General features: G+C 49.4%; 1 protein-coding gene across 1 annotated transcript in view; it reads right to left on the bottom strand.

The window, feature by feature from the left end:
• SAMD4B (sterile alpha motif domain containing 4B) overlaps positions 1-23,233 on the bottom strand; it is a 39,909-nt gene extending 16,676 nt beyond the window's left edge. Inside the window, exons 1-2 of the mRNA XM_003420773.4 lie at positions 23,135-23,233; positions 7,565-7,964 (exon numbers count right to left, since the gene is read on the bottom strand). Coding sequence (XP_003420821.1) covers positions 7,565-7,760 — 196 coding nt within the window. The 5' untranslated portion in view covers positions 7,761-7,964; positions 23,135-23,233. The remainder of the gene's footprint in view (positions 1-7,564; positions 7,965-23,134) is intronic.
• Between the last annotated feature and the right edge of the window lie 249 nt (positions 23,234-23,482).

Genomic DNA, 23,482 nt, shown 5'->3' with positions numbered 1-23,482 from the left:
TTAGGCCTTGCAGGGTAGCCAGAGGCATCTGGGACAGAGAGAAGCCTTGTCTAGTCCCTCCCCCACCCCAGAGTACTGCCAGGACCCCAGGGCTAAGGGACACAGCTTCTCTTCTGGTACTGCCAGGGGATGTGATGATACAGCCCCAAGGGCTGGCCTCAATAAAGGACCTTGTTCTATGGCAGAGAAAGAGAAGAGTGGTTGTGGACGACTGGAGACTGACCCTGGGGAAATGCGTGTTCCTGTGTGTGGTGGTGGCGGCAGTGAGGGCGGGCCTGCGATGACTGGGAAGCATCAGTGAGCACTGGAACCTTTCCAAGGAATTTGCGCAGCCTCAGGCCCCTTGGGGTTAGCCCAGCTGGGGCTGCAGATGACGGGTGGGGATGGAACTAGTTTCCTGCCCAGATTAGAAAAGTCTGGCCCAGGACTGAGGCACAGCAGGGGCCCAGTGAATACCTGCATAATTGAACTCAGATGGTCCCCTGGAAGGTAGTGGTGTCTGTGGGTGTATAGTGTGCCCTCTCTAGGACCCCCCAATCTCAGGTCACCCTCTCTCACGTGCTAGCAGAATATACTGATCAAGAGCACAAGTTCAGCTGGCAAACTTGCCCAGATTCAAGATCCAGCTCTGCCACCAGAACCTGGGTCAGCGCAGCTGTGGGCCAGCCTTTGATCTCTCTGAGCCTCTGTCTCCTCTTCTGTACAATGGGAACAATGAAAGCCCCTACCTCACAGGGCGGGATGGGAGATTAAAATGCATTCATGCAAAGCACCTGGCATGTGGTAAGTGCTCACTACACTGTAAATATCACTGTTGTTTTTTCTGGTCAAAGATCTAGAGCCCAAGCTGTTTCAGGAGTGGGGGCAGCCATTCATGTAGGAAAGCACATCTGGGCCTCCCCCTTAAGATTCCCGACAGGGGTGGGGAATTTCACAGTTATGTTCCACAAACAGAGCAAGGCTAACATTCTGGAGGTGAGCGGATGGGAGAGGGGCTGGGGCTGGGGCTGGGGCTGCCATGAGGCCCATGACTGCTTCTCACCAAGCTGGAACCCAGCCTCCTCAGGGCAGGTGTGGACAGGAGGAAGGAGACTGTATGAGTGGCCTCCTTGGCTACATTGCAACAGAGGCAGGGCCGGCCAGGTGACCCGAGCTAAGTAGGTCATGACCCTGGTCCTGGCAAATCACAGGAGCCAAATATATCTTCGAAGCTGTCATAAGAGCAAACCCATTTTTATGTGCTGGGCTGTTGCAAGAGCTGTGGCAGGCCAAGGCAGCAGTTGGAGGGGCTGGGGTTTGGCCCTTCCTTCTTTGCCTCACTCCAGTTCTCACAGGCATGGGGGAGGGCAGGGGGCTCACATTTTTGTTTGATGAACTGTGTCAATAGAGCCTAAAAGGAGAGGGTGGAGGCACCAGGGCTGAGCTCTGGTGACTCACTCGGCCACGGCCCCCTCCTGACCTCAGTTTCCCCACCCAGATTCAGTGAGCCAGAGTGGGGAAAGGCTGAAACGTGCATGGTAGATGGATTCTGACTCAGAGGACAGGCGGGGGGAAGAAATGCAGGGAACGTGGCCCAGGAAGCTACAGGACCAGGGAGAGCAGCGGGTTTCAACTCCTCTGGGCCATCTTCCTGTGCAGCGGAACACCCTTCTGGTACAAATCAGCAGAAAGAGAGAGCAAGAATTACCGTTACAGCTCCATGTGGGAAGGGAGGACAGCACTGGACGAAGGATCGGGGATGACGAGGAGGGGAATCTGGGGCCTCTCTTTCCTCGTTCTGAAGACCTTTGGAGTATTGCTGCTCTGCTCCTGGGTGTTGCCTGCTTCCCTATGCCCTCCCAGCTGCTGGAAAGGCCCGGAGCAGAGCCCCCTTTCTGGAGCTGTGAGCCCCTTCCCCTCCCCCAGTAGGTCACATGATAGTACTCTCTCCCTGTCCCTGGGTCCATCCAGAATTGGCACCAGCATCAAGTGTTTCTCCACTCTGGGTGCATAGAAGAGTCAACTGGGGAACTTAAAAAAAATCAGACTCTCTGGGGATAGGACCTAGGTCTCAGATGTTTTTTGAGATGGTCCCTGGGTGATTCTAACATGGGCTGAGAACCACTCCCCTAGATCAAGCCCTCTGAGCTCCCTGCCCTTCTGAGGAGGACAAAGGCAGGTAGCAGTGCTGACCCAAACCTAGCATTCAGGTCTCCCTGGGAGAACTGGAGGCAGGAACTGGTTTGGGTAAGTGGGACGTGGAGATACAAACCCGGGAAGGGCAGGGGATTTGCCTCATTGTTCAGCCTTCCTGGCTTGAAGGGCTCTGAAAAGCTGAAGAAGGGCTTTGGTGGTGGCAGGGGACAAACCTGTAATCGGTGGCTCTTAACTGGGGACTGATGAACCGACTCAACTCAGGACTTGGTGTGTGGGGTCAGCGTACATCTTTTTTAGGGTGTGGGGAGGAGGGAGGCTGAGAAGAAACGGAGGGGCAGATTCTGAGGGGCCCACTGCATAAAACATTAAGAACTACTGCTTTAGAAGAATGTCTTGGGCCCAAAACAAAGAAAGTAACATGCTGAGCTGTGGCTCTGCCATCCATTGGCACAGTATTTTGGGGTCCAAGAGGCGCTTGAAGAGCACCCAGAACAACTCCCTCACTGTCCCAATGGGGCTCCAGAGGCCCAAGAGGGGTAGGCCTTGTCCTGGTCACAAGAAGTGTTAGTGGCAGAGCTGGATCTAGGGCCCCTGCTTGTTCTGATTCCTATCCTCATGTCCTGTGACAAATAAATAATTTCTCAAAAGTGCCTGGTCATCTAACCTGGGCACTCATTCCCAGGCCTAACCCCTCAGGACTCTGATTTAGTGGGTTAGGGTAAAGGCCCAGGAGTCTGGATTTTAACAGTCATATCTAGGTGATTCTGATGATGAGGCAACTTTGGGAAACACAAGGGAATGGAAAGTCATCATGAACAGAGGAGGAGAAGCAGAGGAGGTACAGCTCCTTCCACGAGCAGACCCCAGGCCCAGGAAGCAGCTCCTTCCTTCCCAAATAACGCAAGGGGGCTGCTCTGCTGGGGGTGGGAGGGAGACAGGAAACACCAGCCTTCTTTGTCTTGGGGATCCCATCTCTACTAGGAAAAGGCACTTCCTTAGCCTTGGTGGCACAGTGCTTAAGAGCTCAACTGTTAACCAAAAATGTCGGCAGTTCGAACCTACCAACTGTTCCCTGGAAACCCTATGGGGTAGTTCCTCTCTGTCTCATAGGATCACCGAATTGGAAAAAACTTGATGGCAGTGACTTGGTTTTTTTTTTTTTTGGTTAGCCAGGCAGGCGCTCAAGGTCCTCCAGAATACACCTCTGTGACTACTTCTCTCTCGAGTTCTGCTTTGCTTCAGTCCTAGCAGGCTTCCTTCCTGCTAACTCTGGAATACACCACTTCCCTCCTTTCTTCCCTCAGAGTCTTCCCTACCTCTCCACCCACCTAAGGATGAGCGTGGTCCCCACCTCTGCTGGGAAGCCCTCCCTGACACCCAGCCCTCCATCAAACCTTCAGTGAGTAATCAACTGATCCACCAAGCAGTGCCTCTCTTACCTGTATTCCTGATTTGGTACCAGGCAGGCACTTCCTGGGCCACTGTATTCCTTTACTGCACTGTGGTTCCCCCAAAGAGACTGTGAGCCCCACAAAGGTTGGGACCCTCTCTTAAAGGCTTCTTACAGTCTCACCACCTGACATGGGGTGTGAACAAAGATCCTGACACCCCATGATATCTGCTGCCATCGAGTCGATTCCAACTCACGGCAACCCTATAGGACAGAGTAGAACTGCCCATAGGATTTCTAAGGCTGTCATCTTTACAGAAGCAGACTGCCACATCTTTTTCTCATGGAGCTGCTGGTAGGTTAAAATCTCCAACCTTTCGGTTAGCAGCCAAGCACTTAACCATTGTGCCACCAGGTCTCCTATCTTGAGTCATACGGTCACCTCATTCATCATTCAGTTCATTCTGCAGCAGTTCTCAACCCTGGCTGGGTCTTACCCCCAACATCCCAGTCTGGGATGGGCCTCAGGTTCTGCTGTGTAAATTGTACTGTGTCTTTTGAGGGCAATGAGCTGGGAGTAAGTATTTTAAACACACATACCTTCAAACCAGCAGTTCACAGAATTCTAGGAATTTACCCTAGAGGTGCTTAAAGGGCATGCATTACAGCAGTGTTTACAAAAGCGAGACTGGGAAAAGCCTGGATGCCCGTCAGCAGAGGACCAGAACACCATGCAGGACAGCCTACTGACTGGGAAAGCCTGGGTGCCCGTCAGCAGAGAACAGGAACACCATGCAGGAGAGCCTACTGACTGGGAACACCTGGGTGCCCGTCAGCAGAGGACAGGAACACCATGCAGGAGGGCCTACTGACTGGGAGACCCAAGATGCTCGTCAGCAGAGGACAGGAACACCAAGCAGAAAAGCCTACTGACTGGGAATGCCTAGGTGCCCGTCAGCAGAGGACAGGAACACCATGCAGGAAGGCCTACTGACTGGGAGACCTTAGGTGCCCGTCAGCAGAGGACAGGAACACCATGCAGGAGAGCCTACTGACTGGGAAAGCCTGGGTGCCCGTCAGCGGGGGACAGGAACACCATGCAGGAGAGCGTACTGGCTGGGAAAGCCCGGGTGTCTGTCAGCAGAGGACAGGAACACCAGGCAGGAGAGCCTACTGACTGGGGATGCCTGGATGCCCGTCAGCAGAGGACAGGAACACCATGCAGGAGAGCCTGCTGGCTGGGAACACCTGGGTGCCCATCAGCAGAGGACAGGAACACCATGCAGGATAGCCTACTGACTGGGAGAGCCTGGGTGCCCGTCAGCAGAGGACAGGAACACCATGCAGGAGAGCCTACTGACTGGGAACGCCTGGGTGCCCTTCAGCAAAGGACAAGAACACCATGCAGACGAGCCTACTGACTGGGAAAGCCCGGGTGCCCGTCAGCAGAGGACAGGAACACCATGCAGGAAAGCCTACTGACTGGGAGAGCCTGGGTGCCCGTCAGCAGAGAACAGGAACACCATGCAGAAGAGCCTACTGACTGGGAAAGCCCAGGTGCCCATCAGCAGAGGACCGGAACACCATGCAGGAGAGCCTACTGACTGGGAATGCCTGGGTGCCTGGCAGCAGAGGACAGGAACACCATGCAGGAGAGCCTACTGGTCAAGAGCAAGAGCTCTGATGTCAAACTCCAGCTCCACCTCTACCAGCTGGAGGACCCCTCAGCCTCTCAGAAGCTCAGTCTCTTCATCAGTAAAATGGGGAAATAATATAACCTGCCCTATAGAGCTCTCCTGACGGCAAAATGAGTAATAAAAGTGCTGCTTGGCACATAGTATAAGAGCTCAATAAATGTTACCTATTCTTCTCCGTGGAAACCCTGGTGGCGTAGTGGTTAAGTGCTACAGCTGCTAACCAAAAGGCTGGCAGTTGGAATCCAAGAGGCGCTCCTTGGAAACTCTATGGGGCAGTTCCACTCTGCCCTATAGGGTCACTATGAGTCGGAATCGACTTGATGGCACCAGGTTTGGTGTTCTGGTTTTCTTCTCATGCAGCCGTTAACAATAACAAGGTACATATGTAGGTGCTGAATATGGAATGATCTTCAAGTTATATCATTAAGTGAAAAAAAGCAAACTGGTTAATATGTACGGTGTTTTGCCACATGCGTTAAAACAATTAAAAAGCTGGAGAGAGGATATGTGTGTATTTGTGTATCCACAGAATAGCTCACAACACAAAACAAGGAACTGGGAAGGTGGGAGTCTGGAAGGAGACCTCACTTTTCACCTTTTGTATGGTTTTAATTTTACCACAAACATGACCGTTTCAGAAGCAAAAACTACAAATGCTCAAATAACTAGCAACAACCACCACTGGTGGTCCTGATATGCAGCCGAGATTGGCGCCCAGTGGTCATACAAGTGCCTGCTCTGGATGGGATGATGGGGATGGGTGACAAAGCTGCCTAGGATACTGGTCTGCCCCCAAGGAGCCATACCACAAACAGAACCCGTGCCACTGGTGCCAGAGCAGAGGGGAGCCTCCTGCTTGGGGAGCGCGGGAAAGCGTGTGATGAAATGGCTGAGCTCTGAGCCCGCTGCAGCTGACATGGGTTCTCGGTGCTCACTGTCTGCTAGACTAGGAATTAAAGTGGGGTGATTTCTGGCCTGAGCGACCATCTTCCCCCACAACCATGGTGTTTCTGTGACATGTACATAAAAATGGTAAAATAAAGGTGACTTGCTAAGTGGGTGGGCCTGGGGAGATGAGGGAGGCCAGGCAGCTCAGTGGCTCCCCAGACCCCAACCCTAGCAGCCCACGCTGGTTTCCTTGCCTGTAAAATGGGGATAATAATAGTACCTATTTCATCGGGTTTTTGTGAGGACTAAAAAAACAAACCAACGACTGACATTTACAGAGTGTGTACCAGTGCCAGGCACTGTTCTAAGAGCTACACGTTAACCCAATGAGTTCTCCCAACTACCCTAGAAGGTAGTACAATCATCACCTTGACTGTAAAGATGAGAAAACTGAGGCACAGAGAGGGTAAGTTACATATTCTACAGCTAGTAAGTGATAGAACCAGGATTTCAACCCAGAGAGTCTGACTCCACAGCCACCAAGAGACACTACCTTCAAAGCTAATACACAACTAAGACAGAACTTGGCATGTTGTAAGGGCTCAGTGTGAACTATTATTAAGGGAAGAAGGTGGGAAGGGTTAAGGTGACAAATCTGGACAAATTCTGCATGGAACTCCAGGGTCCTCTTCCAGCTAGCTTTCAAGTTGGAGCTACTCACTCTCTCTCCGGGCCTCCCTCCCCCACCTGTCACTGGGGTCAACGACCCTCCATCCAGCCCTGTGGAGGTCTATGTGAGCCCCAGAATGGCTTCAGCAATGACCCTTGAGATGGTGTTCTGGTCTGCCTCCTGGCTATGACTGGGGCCCTAGGGACAGGTTCTAGAAAAGCCTGGCTCACTGCCTGCCTCCCCCACACCCCACGACCACCTCACGGGACAGAGTGCCCCTCATTGATGGCTTAGGGAATGGATATGGAGGACTATTAAAAATAAATCCAAAACTCTTTTGAAGCTGCTTATGCCTTTAGTTCAACCTGCCTTCAGGGGAAAACAGTATAGGCTGACTTGTGAATCTGGAAGAGAGGTCTAAAATTCCCTCCTAGTTCTGATGTCCTGGAACTTGGGAAATGAACTTTTGCTCACCTTCCATCCCTTTTCACAGGTAATGACTTCAGTCTGTTCCCTTCAGCCTCCCAGATAAGCTGCCCCTGCCATCGCCTGGGGCAAAGGAGCCACCCTACATGATAGACCCTCTCTTCTGGGTAATTTCCAGTTTGCATTCTCCTCCCCAGGAGTCCTCCATTCCATGCCCGATGATATCTGGCAACAGGGTCCCAGGAGACCCCTAATATGACCGGGAGGTCAGGGACCACGGCCCTCCTCGGCCGGCCAGCTGTTCCTGTTCCAGGTCTCCCTCCTGCTGTGCTCCCATCTCTGGGGGTGGAGACTCACCAGCACTGTTGGCCTCCGACTCCAGTAGGTGGATGTCATTGCAGTCTGCCAGCGAGTGCTCCAGGCAGAGCTGCAGGAAGCGGGCCTGGGTGCGGGTGACCCGCTTCAGAAGTGACAGTAGGGCCACGGTCTGCTCACACTCATTCCAGCCCTTGAACCAGCCAGCGAGGATGCCCACCTGGTCTCGGAACATCATGGTGCCGGGCCTGGGGCCAGGGTGGGGGGGACGGCGGTGGCGAGGGCCAGCGCCGTCACATGGTCTTGGCTCTGGGCTCCTGTCACCTCTCCCCTGAGGGCCAGGGCTTGAGGATGTTCCCTGGCGTGGTGGCAACAGGAGGTGGGGGGAGGAGGCTTGCTCACATTGAGGGAGGTCCTGGTCCAGCCACGCCTCTTCAAGATCCTGGAAAAGAAAACAGGGGACTCAGGTAGGATGAAGGGGCTAGAGCTAGCCTGGTGAAATGTGGGTTGAGGGGGCAAGGAGGTCTCACGCCTTCCTGTCAGGGAACCTGCCCTGCTCAGGTCCTGGGAGAAAGATGAAGCCAACACCAGATAAACCAACTTCCCCTCCAATCTCTAAATCTAGACAAAAGGCTTCTGATTCAGAGACCCATGCCAGAGACTAAGAAGATGCTACCCTCAATTCTGCCTGTCAGTGGGCCAAGGGAAATGGACTTAGAGCACAGTAAGATGCTAAGATTTTCCAGGAATGGGAAGGAGAGGCTGCACACTATGGAAAAGACTTGCATTAATACATGCCTGCACTCAAGCCCACTAATGAGAAGACATGTGACCCTGAGCACAACCCCTGACCTTGGTGTCTCTGGCCACCTCCTCCAAGAGCTAGACAGAGTGACTGGCTACTTTATATTACCTTAAGGTAAAACACCCACAATGCTAAGACAGGGGTAGGTGGTGGGGTGGTGACCCCTGTGGGGATCCTGGGTAACACAGATACCTACCTGATTGGGAATGGGTGGGCGCCTGTCAGCCCAAAGATCTCCGACAGACTGAGGGGATCCCACCCCCTCCAATCCAGTTCTGCCGCCCTGGAAAAGGCACAGCTCTGCTCTCTAAGATCCTACCTGTCTCTGCTCTGAAGTGGATCTCTCCCAGCCCTCTTGAAGTTCCTGAGGGTGGCTCCAGACCCAAGCCCTAAGAACTGGGAAGTCCCCTTGGCTTCCACAGACGCCAACCTGTTACCCAACTCTTGGGAGCCAAGACGACGCTGACCTGAGGGGAAGGGGACAGATGAAAAGCCAAAAGCTTCCAAGCGAGAAAATGTCCAAATTCCTAAGGCAGGAACCACACCAGGAGTTGTTTCAATTAAGCAAACAACAGGTCTTTTCTTCAACTGACCGGTTTCTGGACACCACTCTGAAGACTTTTTCCAAGTGCCTCAAGCTCCAGGTCTCCACTCACATTTCCCCCGTCTGCCTCTCTTGTGGCCAGTGCCCTTGGCTCCATCCCCAAACCACATTCAGCTCCATCCCCCTCTAGCTGCCAATAGGACTGAGGTTTCCTAAAGCTCACACCCTGGGGCTGAGAGCTCCATACAGAGGCCCGGGTCTTAGAGAGCTACCTCCATCTCCCTGAACTTCCATGCCCCTGCTGAGAGGGTGGGGTGCATCTGACAGTGGCTGTGACCTGCCTCATGGATTCCCTGTGGAACCTCCAACAGAGCAAACTGGCCTGGCTGTCAATCCCTCTGGATACAACAACGCAGGGAAAGTTGTGGGGGGAAATGAAACCTTGCTCCAAGTTAAACAGTCCTCCCAGCATTCTTTTTAAAAGGGAAATCAGATGTTGCTTTTTGGCTTAAAATCTTCCAATGGATTCCCACTGTACTTGGAATAAAATCTATACTAAATCCAAACTTCTTATCATGGTCTACAGAGCCCTGTAGGATTCCTGTGGCCTCTTCAACCTCATCTTTTTGTTCACCAGAATCTTCTTCCCCTAGACCTAGCTATGCCTGGCTCCTACTTGTCACTTAAGTCTCAGCTCAATGTCACTTCCTTGAGAGATCTTTTCTGACTATCTAACCCAAAGGAATCTCTCCCCCAGTCACTCTATTATATTAACCCTATTTTATTTCTCGTATAATTTGGCAACCTCAGATATCAACGTATTTATGTCTGTTGTTTTGTCTCTTCCCATCAAAAAGCAGGATATGTGGTCTGTCGTGGTCACCCAGGACCTACAGCTGTGCATGGCACACAGAAAATGCTCGACATGTATTTGTTGAAGGAAATGACTGGCTAGAGAGGGAGGAGGTAAGCACGGAAGTGACACCTGGGATTTCTACAACCCTAGGGGAAACGATGACACAAGGGATGGCCCAGAGGGTCATAAAGGGATTTGGAAACCTTTTCCTAAGAGAAAAGTTAGAAGACCCTGAAGAAATTTCCCCTGGGGAAGGGAAGACTCAAGGAATGGTGTAACTGACTCCGAATATCTAAAGGGCCAGTCCACAGAAGAGAACTGGATTTGTTCTTTGACTCCACAGGTAAGAACTGGTAGCCGGCTCTAAGTGAGAGGCAACCTGGGATACGGGAAATGCTGAAAGTCAAGAAAAGTCAGTTCTAGTTCTGCCCCAGGCCCTGATTCACTTTGCTCTTTGAACTAGTCTGTTTCCTCTCTCTAGAACATGTGAGATAAGAGTGCTGGACTGGATGAAGTATGACAGACAGATTTTACCTCACAGGCTAACCCAATCGATCCAGGAGTGGTTGCCTGGAGCTCAGTAGTAAGAAGGATCCTCAAGAAATGAAGCAATTTGAATGTCCATCAATGAGGGAATGATTCATAAACTGGGACACAACCCGCTATGGATATTATATAGTTATTAATACATTTTTGATCCCGAAAGCAGGATTTAAAAAATTTTACACATACAAAGACACACTCTTGCAGATGAATATCTAGGTCCATTTGTGTATACAGAAATGTGTGGAAGGCTACACCCTAGGCTGTTAGCATTGGTTAGTTACCTTAGGGAGAAGGGAGAGTCTGAACATTTTATTTATGTAACTGTTTACAATTTTACTCGTTCCAAGTGAACACATATTATTTAAAAAATTTTTTTTAATTTATTATGCTTTAGGTTAAAGTTAACAGCTCAAGTTAATTTCTCATACAAAACTTTATACACACATTGTTATGTGATCCTAGCTACAATCCCTATAATGTGACAGCACACTCCCCCTTCCCACTCCCAGTTTCCTGTGTCCATTCAACTAGCTCCTATCCCCTTCTGCCTTCTTATCCCCCCTTCGGACAGGAGCTGCCCATTCGGTCTCAAGTATCTACTTGAACTAAGAGGCACCCTCTTCACAAATATTATTTTATGTTTTATAATCCAGTCTAATTTCTATCTGAAGAGTTTCCTTCGGGAATGGTTTTAGTTCTGGGTTAACAGAGAGTTCGGGGGCTTTGTCTTCTGGGGTTCCAGTCAGACCATTAAGTCTGGTCCTTTTACATGAATTTGAGTTCTATTCCACACTTTTCTCCTGCTCCATCAGGGACTCTGTGTTGAGTTCCCTGTCAGGGCGGTCACTGGTGGTAGCCAGGTACCACATAGTTCTCTTGGTCTCGGGCTGATGGAGTTTCTGGGTTATGTGGCCCTTTTGTCTTTTGGGCTTATATTTTCCTTGTGTCTTTGGTGTTCTTCATTCTCCTTTGCTCCAGGTGGGTTGGGACCAAATGATTCATCTTAGATGGCTGCTTGCAAGCTTTTAAGTATTTTTGTAATTTTTAAAGAGGAATTTAATTCAAAAAAAAATTTTAAGGCTACATTCTCCCTTCTAGCTCAGTGAGAAAGGGTACTGTGACTGATTATCAGTGTTTGCCCTGGATGCAGCATGGGTAAGCGGCAGCTTGTGTCGGGAAAAGATCAGCTCTCTTCCCAGCTCCAGCACTCCGTGGCTTTTGGTCCCAAGTAGGCACAGCTGCTTCAACATAAGGGAGAATTTAAAAATCATTTATCTGTCCAAGAATGGAACTGGCTGTCACGTGAGGAGGTAAGAAGCTCCCTGACTGCTGGAAGTGGTCAAGGGGAGGCTGGGAGTGGAAGGGATTCTTTTGCTGGGTGGCAACTCATAAGACAGAAAGGCATGTTACTATTTCAGAAGGAACATTTGTGACAGGAGGTTTGAGATGCCAACGGCATTTACAGCAAAAAGATGACCAAATTCAAAAACAGACCAAAGTTGTGCACACTCCTTCCCATAAACTCCTGTACTGGCTTGTTTCTTGTCCTAAGCAACTGCACTGTGCTATTTCAATAAACTGCTGACTAAACATTAATCTGGCTTCTTCCCCCAACCCAATTCTAGAAGGAAAGCCTTGGGACAGAGCAGGGGCTCAAACTTAAATGCTTACAGAGCCAGGCTTTGAATGAAGCAGGCCGTGGGGACTCTGCATTGGAAAGCCCACACCCAGTCTAAGGGAGAAGTCACTATTCGGCTCCAATTAACTGTTGCCATGTGGGAGTGTGGGCCCAGTATTGTCAGGTCTTAGAGATTTTATAAGAGGAGCTGAAAATCGGGCTTTTTGAGTAAATTTTTAAACGTTGGAAATGAGCACAAAATAGCAACAATAAACTACTCTGCTGAACAAACACAGATGCACACAACTGGGAAAAGACTAGAAATCTGCTAACTATCCCTCCCTCTGCCCATTCTGGTTTAAACCTTCAAGCCACCTGACTGCTCAGGGAACATGATTGCTGGAGAAGATCTAAGTGGCTGAGGATGGCTCTGACAGTCCTCAGTAAACACTGGGGACATGCAGTGTTAAAAAAGCGACCTTGAAGGAAGGCTTCCTCTGTCTTCTGGACAGAAGAAGCATGTTTAAAGAAGTTTGGTCAGGGTGGTGACTAAGAGGAATGTACGGCCTTATTTCACTGAAGGGCCAGTGGCCTCCTGCTATTGCCTATCCCCGCGCTTGACAACAGTGAGAGAGCAAGAGCCGGCTTGGAAAGATTGGCACTGCACTGACTATTCCAAGGCATCACACTGTGGAAGCATTTCACTGTGGTAGATTGTGGTGGATTCCCTCTTCTGGTACTAGCACCCTGAGTTCCCTTTGGAAAATTAACTTTCTTTCCTGGCTCCTGGATGGACATGCGGTAAGGCCTGGGCAAGGAAGGCCCTCTCTGGAACTTCTGCTGGAACTACTGGAGGAAAATAAGTTCTCTATTAGGATTGCTCAGTTTAAACAATGTAAGCCCCATGTGATTGGCTGCCATCTCTGTTAGCCCATAGTGAGAGCCTGCCTAAGAATGAAGCCAATGCAGATGACAGCAGACTGAAGAGATGAGGGGAGAAAAAGGGAGACCTGTTCACATCGTTTCATCCAGTTATGGATCAAACCTGGATCCAGTTATGCCTGAAGCCTCCCCTGACCCCTGAGACTTGTCAGTTATATAGACCAATAAATTCTCTCTTTGGCTTAAACCAGTTTAAGATGGATTTTTATTACTTAATATTGAAAGAGCCTTGACTGCTCTCATACAAAACAGAATTCACCAGTGTTCTGGTCTCTTTGTTCTCATATGACCAAAAATGACTCCCTGCCTCAGAGGAAAGATATATGAGTAGAACTCCTACGGCAAAAGCTTCTCAAATAGTCCAGCAATATTGCTGCCATATTTGATGGGAACCAGGTAACTTTCTTGGGAAGCATCTACCAACCCTGGAGGGTAGAAAATGGAGGCAACAAAATGAATAATAGGGTCCAGGGAAAACGGCCCTCCAGGCTCCTTCCCTAGCCCCAGTGAGACCAAAACAAACAAACAAAAAAAACCCACTCCTGTCGAGTCGATTCCGACTCATAGCCATCCTATAGGACAGAGTAGAACTACCGCATTGGATTTCCAAGGCTATAATCTTTATGGAAGCAGACTGCCACATCTTTCTTCCATGGAGCAGCTGGTGGGTTTGAATCGCTGACCTTTCAGTTAGGAGCTGAGCACTTAGCTAATGCACCACCAGGGCTCCTTAAAAACCCACCGGCATCAAGTCAATTCTGACTTATAGCGACCCTATAGGACAAATGGTGAGAAGGACCCCCAAACCCGTCCGTGCCTCTGGAGGTGAGATGGCCTCATGTTAAGGCGGAGTCACATCAGATCTGACTTAAATCCTGGCTCTCCTGCTGCTACTTATTTGCTGTGCTGACCTTTGGCAAGTAACTTCTGTATAATAGAGTGAAACAATGTATACAAGAACACCTAGGATGATACTTCGCATGTGTCTTTATGCATCATGCATTAAGTACTATGTGCCACACCCCTGTGCAAACAGCTTTCCACAGGTGAGCTCAAGTGATGAGCCTCTAAAAATTCTGTGTGTGTGTGTATGTGTGTACACATACACACACACACAGAGGAGTCCCTGGGTAGCATGAACAATTAAGCACTTGACTACTAACCAAAAGGCTGGCGGTTCGAACCCACCCAGAAGTGCCTTGGAAGAAAGGCCTGGTGATCTGCTTCTTGCAAACCCTTTAAAACCCTATAGAGTGCAGTTCTACTCTCCATACATGGCACTGCCATGAACTGGGATCCACTCCATCAGTGGTATGGTATGATATGTGCTAGGCCCCTAGACTAACAGCTTTTCATGGATGAGCTCATTTGCTTCTAAAAACTCTCTCTAGATAGTGTGTATGTGTACGTATGTATACAGTCACACGGACATACATACACACGCGCACTCTCACTTTACAAATGGAGACACTGAGGCACAGAGAAGCTAAGTCGCTTGCCCAAGATTGCTGAGATTTTCAAGGTTGGGCAGTCTGGCTTCAGAGCTCTTGTTTGCTCTTACCTATGACACTACCAAACCAAACCTGTTGCTGTTAAGTTGATTCTGTCTAATGGCAACCCTGTGTGTTACACAGAAGAACTGCTCCAAAGGGTTTTTTTGGCTTTAATCTTAACAGAAGCAGATCGCCAGGCCTTTCTTCTGCAGTGTCATTGGACGGGTTCAAACCATCAACCTTTAGGTTAGCAGTTAAGTGCAAATTGTTGCCAACAGCCTCCTGTTACTTTCCTTCTACCGCCTAAGAATTTGGGGCTAAGGGTATGCTCTTTATATAGACATCTGAATAAATAATAGGGTCCCATTAGCCTCCCTCCATCACTCGTCTGCCAGTTTGTCGTACCATGGTGGCTTATGAGTTGTTATGATTATGGAAGCTATGTTGCCGATATTTCAAATACCAGCAGGGTTATCCATGGTGGACAAGTTTCAGTGGCGCTTCAGACTAAGACAGACAGATAAGGAAGAAAGGGCTGGTGCTCTACTTCTGCAAATCAGCCAGTGAAAACCTTATGGATCACAACAGAACACTGTCTGACTCGCTTGCTTTGGACACATCATCAGGAGGGATTAATTGCTGGAGAAGGACGTCATGTCTGGCGAAGCAGAGAGCCACTGAGGGTGCAGGAGACCCTCGGTGAGATGCAGCAGCACAAATGCCACACGGATGGGCTCAAACAACCGATGGGCTGGCGACTGTGAGGACGACACAGTGTACCAGTTAGCAACTCATTCCGCTGTATATAAGGTTACCGTGAATCGGCGTGGACTCGAGGGCAGCTAACAACAACCAGCATTCCTGTCCAATCCCAGCCCATCTATAGTACCATCTAGGCCTTTGAGGAGTTTATACTTGATATACAAGGTAACAGGCTAGTTACCTAAAGCTAACACATTATCCTGACCTGAGAAAAACACAAATGTCAGCAGCCAAGGGAGTCCAACTTCTCTTGTAAGAACCATTACTTTCAGAAACTCCTGAAATATGTACACAAAATATACATACAACTGCTTTAGCAAAGAATAAGCCTTCTGTATGAAGGGTCCTAGGGATGGGAAGGAGACAAACAAGCAGGGCCTCCTGGAAGATAAGCACAGCCTGCCGAGCTCTGGGAAATCCGGGAGTGGAAAGGAAGCTGGTCTTCCTCCTTCCACCGCAAGTTTCTCCGTTTTCCTTTTCCTCCTCTAACCCCTGTATATGATGACTTCTCTCCTCTGAAGGTCTATCTTTGGCTCCCTTCCCCTTCTCTATACTTGTATTCTCTCACTTGGGAACGAAATCAACTCCTGTAGATTCAACTATCACCTCTCTGGGGACAACTCAGAATTTTTTGTGTCATCTTTGACTTCTTCCTTTTCCCTAAAATCTGGTCACTAGGTCTTGATAATTCTTCTTTCTTAATGCCAGCTAAACAGCCCCTCTTTTTTTTTTTTTTTATTTCCTGAAACCCAAACCCAGACTGCACGGGTTGGAAATATAATCCTATCACTTGCTGCCTGTGTAATCCGGGGCAAGAGATTTAATCCTGCTCTGCCTGTTTTCTCATCTGTAGAATGCATTTAGTTAATAGTACCTAATCTCTGTAAGGAAACCCTGGTGGCGTAATGGTTAAGAGCTCAGGCTGCTAACCAAAAGGTTGGCGGTTTGAATCCACCAGCCGCTCCTTGGAAACCCTATGGGGCAGTTGTACCCTGTCCTACAGGAGTTGTGAGGAATAAATGACTTAACTATTATCATCATCCTGGATTCCTCTCTTTTATCCCACCATCAAGTCCCGTTTTCTCTACCCCTAAGATATATTAGCTTCTCTCCACTTTTACTCCCACCACAATTCAAATCACCATCCTTTCTCATCTGGACAGATACGCAGCCTTCGAACTCACCTTCCTGCTTCTCTCTTGCCCCCACTGTCCTCACAGAAGCCCAAGTGAACTTTCCAAAATACATATCAGATCATGCGGCTGTTCTGCCTTAAAAAACCCTCTCTGGTGATGGTCGCACAGCATGATGAACACAATGTCACATGTAACAAATGCTGAAATGGAAATGTTTCATTACATGCATATTCATTAAAAGAAAAAAAAAAAAAAAACCCATTGCTGTCAAGCCTGTTCCAACTCATAGCGACCCTACAGGACAGAGTAGAACGGTCCTGTAGAGTTTCCAAGGAGTGCCTAGTGGTTCTGAACTGCTGACCTTTTGGTTATCAGTCATAGCGCGTAACCACTATGCCACCAGGGTTTCCATATATTTACCACTATTAAGAAAATAAAAATAAAAAACCAAAAGCCCTATTACAGGTTCCTTTCTCTTAAATTAGAATTTAAATCCCTTACCATGAGCTACAAGGCCCCCTATGATCTAGTCTGCCAACCTCTCCAACATCCTGCTCGCACTCCCTCACTGACCATGCCCCAGTCACACTGGTCTCCTGCTGTCCCCTGACCATACCTCAGGGCCTCTGCACTTGCTGGTTCCTCTTCTCTGGATGTGCCCCCCCGGACCATCACATGCCTGACTCCTTCTCAATCACATCTGGGCTCCAAAGTGCCCCAGTCTTCCTCATTTCCCCAGGACTCTTTGATCTGATATCATCGAGACGTATTTTCCAAAGGCTGCAGCTCTCCCCAAAATGCCCAGACTGAAAAATCCACGAGGGAATCCGGCCTGTGGCCGTGTTATTCACTGCTACAGTGCCAGCTCCTAGCACTGCACCTGGCACCTAGCAGACCCTCGATAAGTACCTGTGGTAAGTTTTCCCACCTTGAAGCAGAGTCCTTTCTCCCTATGTAATGATGCTTAGAGTGCCCCGCTCTCAGATCTCCCCACAACTGGTGCCTTCTCATCTGTCAGGTTATCAGGCTCATGTGTCACCAAGAGGCCATTCCTGACCACCCTACCCAGAGGGGCCACCCCTCCCACTCTCTTGTCATAACATTGTTTTATTTCCTTCATAGCACTTATCACTATCTGATTTATTTACTTATTTGTATATTCTCTGCCATCAGAACATAAAAGCTCCGTGAGTTTCGGCACTTGCCTGTTTTATTCACTACTGTGTCTCCGATACCTAGAATAGTATCTGGCACCTAGTAAGCACTCCATAAATTGTTTAATGAATGCGTGCGGGCTGGAGACATCCGAGACTTGCATATTCTATACAATGTTCTGTGACACGCCCTCAGCTAGACTCTATTCAACAAGTTTACAGGAAAACAAACAGAACTCCACTCACAACAAACTACTTAACCTCTTCCAAAGTTCTTAGCCCTGGGAACCCAAAGCTGAGGTGTGAGGATTGAGCGCCAGCACTCCTGGATTCCACTGTCCTGCTGCCATCACCAAACCAGGCAGGTAACCTCATTCCTGTCTTTCCTAGTGAGGCCCCAGAGGAAAGTCTGGTTGGGTCAGACTAGTCATAAACTCATCCTGGATCCAAACAGTCAAAAAGAGAAAAATAATTGGAGCTGACTGGGGACAACGAGGGGGATTACTACCAATGCTCAGGAAGGTCTGGAGATGGAATCACAGTCCTACCTGACTCAGCGAGCAAGAGACTGAATTCCAGGGTCTGGAACCCAGAACATGTCTCTAAGGATCTTCCCTCATCATCTCACACTTATTCAGGGAAAAAACGGTTTCAAAACAATCTCTATTGCTGGGGCTCTCAGGAAAGAGCTCTCTTTCCACTGAGGATGCTGAGGGAGTAGGATTTAAGCTGACCAGTGGAGAAATGGGGAAGAGTTCTGAGAATATTGTTTGAACTCCTGGATGCAGCTAGGCCTGATGCCATCCTAGTTGTGGACTTTTTCAGTAACATGAACCAATTAATTCCCTTTTGATTAAATCAGTTTGAGCTGAGATTTTGTCACTTATGTCTTTAGAGCCCTGACTGATACAGGCTCAAATTTTTTTTTTTTTATAATACTGACCCCTTATGTGCATTGTTTTAAGTACTTTATATATAGTAACTTATTTAATTCTTACAATAATTCTATGCAGTAGGATATCATTATCACCTTTGTTTTTTAGCTGGGGAAACGAAGAACCGGAGAAGTTCAATAATGTGTCGTAGGTCACAAAACTGGTAAATGATGGATGTGTGATACAGATCCTGACGGTCCGGCCCCAGAGTCCGCATAATTAGCCACTACACTATGATGTACCCAACCTTATCCGAATAGAAAATCCAACTCTCTGACCCGAGGCAGTATCATCTTGGGACAAACAGGATGCAGAGACCTTCTATTTATGCCATCTCCCCTCAGTTTCATCATACGTAAAATGAGGATAATCACCGTTTACCTACCTCAGAAGGCTTCTATGAATATTATGTAATGCGTGTAAAGCACTTAAACAGTGCTTGGCATCCAGCAAGCATTCAGTGAATAGTAGCCACTATTGATGTTATTACTCTGTAGCTCTTTAAAGCGCAGCTGACAAACACAATGTGGATGGGGGAGATGTGTCTTCTTTCCTATCTGCACACTAGGTGAGGAGAGACACCATGGGTGAGAGATAAGGACGCTTTCCTGTTTCTGACCCATTGCTTTTGCTCCTTCTGCCTGGAAGCCTCCTCCTCATTGTCCCAACTCCTGTGGACTACTACCCAGCCCAAGTAGCACCTTTTCCATGGAGTCTCCCCAACCCGAGGGCTCCCTTCTCACTGCTGAATTCCCACAGCATATAATCTGTATCTCATGCTCTGCCCTGTGTACCTGCCCAGCCCCTTTACTGTACTGTGTGTTCCCTGAAGGCAGGGCCTTGTGTTTAACCTGCAGTCGTCTCCTTTTTTCTCCTTTCAGCTCTAGAGTGAACCAATCCCTTGGAGAAGGTTGAGAGCCCTGTGGAGGCCCCAGACTTACAGAGCTTCAGGGGGGCTGAGAAGCCAACGAGAATGGGGTGAGGCAGGTTGCCAGGAACCGGACTTTGGGGAGCTCAGAATCAGGAGAAAGCACAAAGAAAAGTCCCATAGTTAGGAGCAGGTGGGGCAGAAAGCCTCTTCTAGGAGGAGAGGCAGAGGGGCTGGAGAGAGAAGAGAGGAACTAAGAGGAGGGGAGAGGGCAGAAAGGTGTGCTGAACCTGAATGGCGAGGAGAGCTGAGGAACTTGGAGATATCTGGCCAAATGCAGAAGGAAGACCTGCCCATTCTCCAATGATTCCCAATAACTTACAGAGGGCAGATCCTGCTTGGGGTTTTCACAGAGAAACAAGACACAGCCCTGTACTTTCAGAGCTCTTCAGTCCAGTGAGGGTGAACAGGCAAGGACATAAAAATTACAAGCGGCAGGCGAGTGGTCCTCTAAGAGAAGTACAATGGAGGGCTCTGGGCAGCAAGGCACGCCGTAAGAAAAGACTCCAAGGGGGAGGGAGTCTACGTAGAGAGGGGCAAAAGAGGTGTGATGGACATGTATGCTGAAGGAGATAGCAACTTGAAAAAGCACCAAAGGCTAAGGGTGGAGGTGAGACCAGAAAGAGAAAGTGCTGAGGAAGATCTACAAGGGAGCCATTCAAAGGTAAAATGTGAAGTAATTGCTCAGAGGGTGGGGCAACCATGTGGAGAAGCCAGGATCCTTTCAGGGAGGATAATGAGTGTTTCAGGAGGATAGGTACCTTTGCACAGAAGACTAGAAAAATAGAGGTGGGCAGTAGGGCATAGAAGGCATACCCTGAGGTATCCTTCAGGAGCTTTCTGCGGGGAAAGGAAAATCTTCCTAGAAAGCAAAGGTTCTCAAATTTGCATCAGATTCACCAGGAGGGCTTGATTTTCAGATTCAATAAGTCTGGATGTGGTCCAAGAATTTATATTTCTAACAAGCTTGCTGGGGATGCTGATACTGCTGGTCTAAGGATCCCACTTTGAGAACCACTGCAACAGGGGTGGAGCCCTGATGGTGCAGTGGTTATGAGCTAAGGCTGCTAACCAAGAGGTCGGCAGTTTGAATCCACCAGCCGCTCCTTGGGAACCCTATAGGGCAGCTCTACTCTGTCCTATAGGGTTGCTATGAGTCAGAATCGACTCAAGGGCAATGGGTTTGGGTTTTTTTGTTTTGTTTTGTTTTTGGCTACGGGGGAGGGATTCTTTAGTGAGGAAGCCCTCAAAGGGAAAAAGGAGAGAGGTTCTGAAAGGAAAATGGGGGGGTGGGCTTCTCTAAGAAGGGCATTAAGGGTCTCCCAGTCTCTGAAGGGAGGAGGGACCTATGAGAATGGGGCCTAAGAAAAACAATGTGAGAAGAAGGTCTTTGAGGGCTGGGAAATTTTAAATGGAAGCGGGAGGTCTGTCAGAGAATCTTTAAAAGCCATGAAGGCTCTTAGGGGGAGTCTGGAGAATGTTGGGGGGCCTCTGAGGGGATAATGCAGTAAGGCTCTCTGAAGGAGGTTCAGAAGGTATCTGAGAAGGGTATCTGAGGTGATTTCAGAGGAAAGAGAATGTGGGAGATGGGGGTGTAAAAGGGGTAAATCTGATGGGGTCCTAAGAAAGGTTTCTTAGAGATGTCAGAGGAGGAATCTGAGGGAGAGTTCTGAAGAAGTCTCATGAAGCACTGAGGGTAGATTGCTGATGCAGGGCCATTCTGGAGAAAAGGGTACCTGGGGGAGGTGTGGTCTTCTGAGAAAGGTCTTAGATGTACTGAAGTGGAATGACAACAGGAACTTTTAGGAAAACTCTGCAGAGAAACCTTGGAATAAAGTCTCCAATAGGATATACAAGGAAGGTGAGTCTTCTGAGGGGGACCTAGGAGTGTCAGCCCAAACCCAATGCCATCAAGTCAGAGTGGAAGGCTTTTCAGAAGGAATTCTGGGAGTTTCTAAGTGCAGAAACTCAGAGAATTGTTTTGAGAGGAGATGGAGGGGCTCCTAAAGAGGGTTCTAGAAGATTTGGAAGACCTAGGAGGGAGAGTTCAAGGGGGGAAATCTTTAGGTCTCTTAGTAAGGCAGGGGGGTTTCTGAGTAGGATTCTGGGGGTGTTAGGAGGGTCTCTGGGAGAGATTTCAAAGGCATATTGAGGAGGCTGTAGGAAGGTGCTGGGAGAGATTTCAGATGGTCTGTGGTCTCTGAGAAGCTGGAAGGAGGGTCCTGAAACACTGCATCTCAGGAGATCTGAGGTTTTGAGCAGTGTCTCCAGGAAGCTCATCTAAAAGTAGATCTAAAAGGGAAAGTTTTGAGGGTTCATCTAAGGGAACAGTTCTACAGAACAACAGAGAAGAACTACAGGAAAATTTTTGGGATACCTGAAGAAGCAATTTTTGGAACATGTGGTAGGGTCACTGGATCACTGGGATAAGTGAAAAGAATTTTGGAAGAGGCTTTTAGAATATGGGAGAAGAGTTTTCTGGAGATTTCAGGGAGTCTCTGGAGGAAATTTTTGGGGTAAAGGAGGTCTTGGGGCAGGCTGTTGGTGTATGTGAGTGTGATCTCTAGGCCATTTCAGGATAGTGAGATTTGGGGGACGTGAAGAGGTCTTTGGGAAAGATTACTGGGATCTGTGAAAGGGTCCAAAGGGATGACTTCTGGGATATATCAAGGGAGAGTGGGCATGGGAGATGCCTACAAATGGTGGTGGAGAGGTGGGGTCCTCCAGGAGAGTTTTGGGGACTAGGGGCATTTCAGAGAATCTCTGAGGAGAGTTTTGGGGGATATGTGAAGGAGATCTTCAGGGCAGATTTTCAGAGTATGCCAAGGATGCTCTGAAGGACTTTCTTTGGCGGGGGGGACTCTGAGATTTAGTGGATATAAGAGGAAAACCTCCAAGATTTCTGGAAAGGGGTAGATGGGAGGAAAATTCTTGGGAAACATGGAGGGGAAGTGTGAGGAGATTTCAGAAGGTCTCTGAGGGAGATAGTTGAGATATGCGAAGCAGGTCTCTGGGGGATATTTGGAATGCATGGGGTCACTGGAAATGACTTGAGGGCAATGGGTTTTGTTTGGTTTAGTTTATGCAGGGTTTGGAGCCCTGGTGGTGCAGTAGTTAAGAGCTACAGCGCTAAACCAAAAGGGCAGCAGTTCGAATCCACCAGCTCCTCCTTGGATAACCCTATGAGGCTGTTCTACTCTGTCCTATAGGGTGGCTATGAGTCGGAATCGACTTGACGGCAACAGGTTTTAAAAAAAAACAAAATTGGGGGGGGTCTGGAGGGAATTTCAGGGAGTCTGTGAGAATTTTTAGAATTTGTGAGATTTCTGGGATATATTGTTTGAATACGTGAAGAGTGACCTCTGGGAATATTTTTGGATACTGGAGTGGATAGGAACCTTAGGGGGTGGTCTTTGAAGAAAATTGCTGCGCCGTATGAAGAAGGTCTCTGGAGAAGCCTGTTGAAATATAAGGGGTGGTCTCTCGAGAAGACTTTTTGGACCTCATGAGGGGTATCTGGAGGGTTTTCAGGGGGTCTCTGAGGTAAATTTTGGGAATGTGTGGAAATGCCCTCAAAAGAGGTGTGTGAGGTAGGTCTGTGGGGGTCATGAGAAAGAGCCCCCTCGCCGGGCCCCTGGGCGATTCGGAGGGTCTGAGGGGGATCTGGGAGCCAAGCTGCTGACGGGCTTGTGAGTGAGATTCAGGGGACGGGTGCGGGGATTCTCTCGAGGTGCCCCGGACCCCCGAGGCCCGCGCTCGCGCCTGCCGCCGCCCGCGACTCGGGGTCCCTGAGGGGGCGGGGCCGCCCGCGCGGCCTCGGTCGCCCTGAAGTGATCCCCGCGCGTCCCGACCCGCCACCTCCCCGTGTCCGCCCGGCCCTGCCCGAAACTCACCGCCTCGGTCTCCGCCGCCGCCGCCGCCGCCACTCGGGCCTCCTCAGGCCACCGCCACCGCCACCGCCGTCGCCCCCTCTCTGGCCCGCGAGCTCTCCTCCCTCCTCCCGCACCGACCACCGCCGCCGCCACCGCTGCCGTCGCGCTGCGTCACCGCGCCGTGCGTCACCACCCCTGGCCCCGCCCCGACAGGGGCGCCGCGCACCCGCATTAGTTGATACCGAGATGACGAACGGCGCACCAGCCAATCAGCAACGAGGGCAGTCCGAAGGGCGGAGGTAGAGGAGAGAAAGGCGGGGTCTTGGAAAAGATTGGAGCGGCGGGGGTTGAAAGATGCCCGAGAGGCCC

This window comes from Loxodonta africana, chromosome 11 (assembly GCF_030014295.1).
Source record: "Loxodonta africana isolate mLoxAfr1 chromosome 11, mLoxAfr1.hap2, whole genome shotgun sequence".
NCBI classification, from domain to species: Eukaryota; Metazoa; Chordata; class Mammalia; order Proboscidea; family Elephantidae; genus Loxodonta; species Loxodonta africana.
The sequence above is the reverse complement of the archived record's forward strand: the minus strand, read 5'-3'. Positions and strand labels throughout refer to the sequence as shown.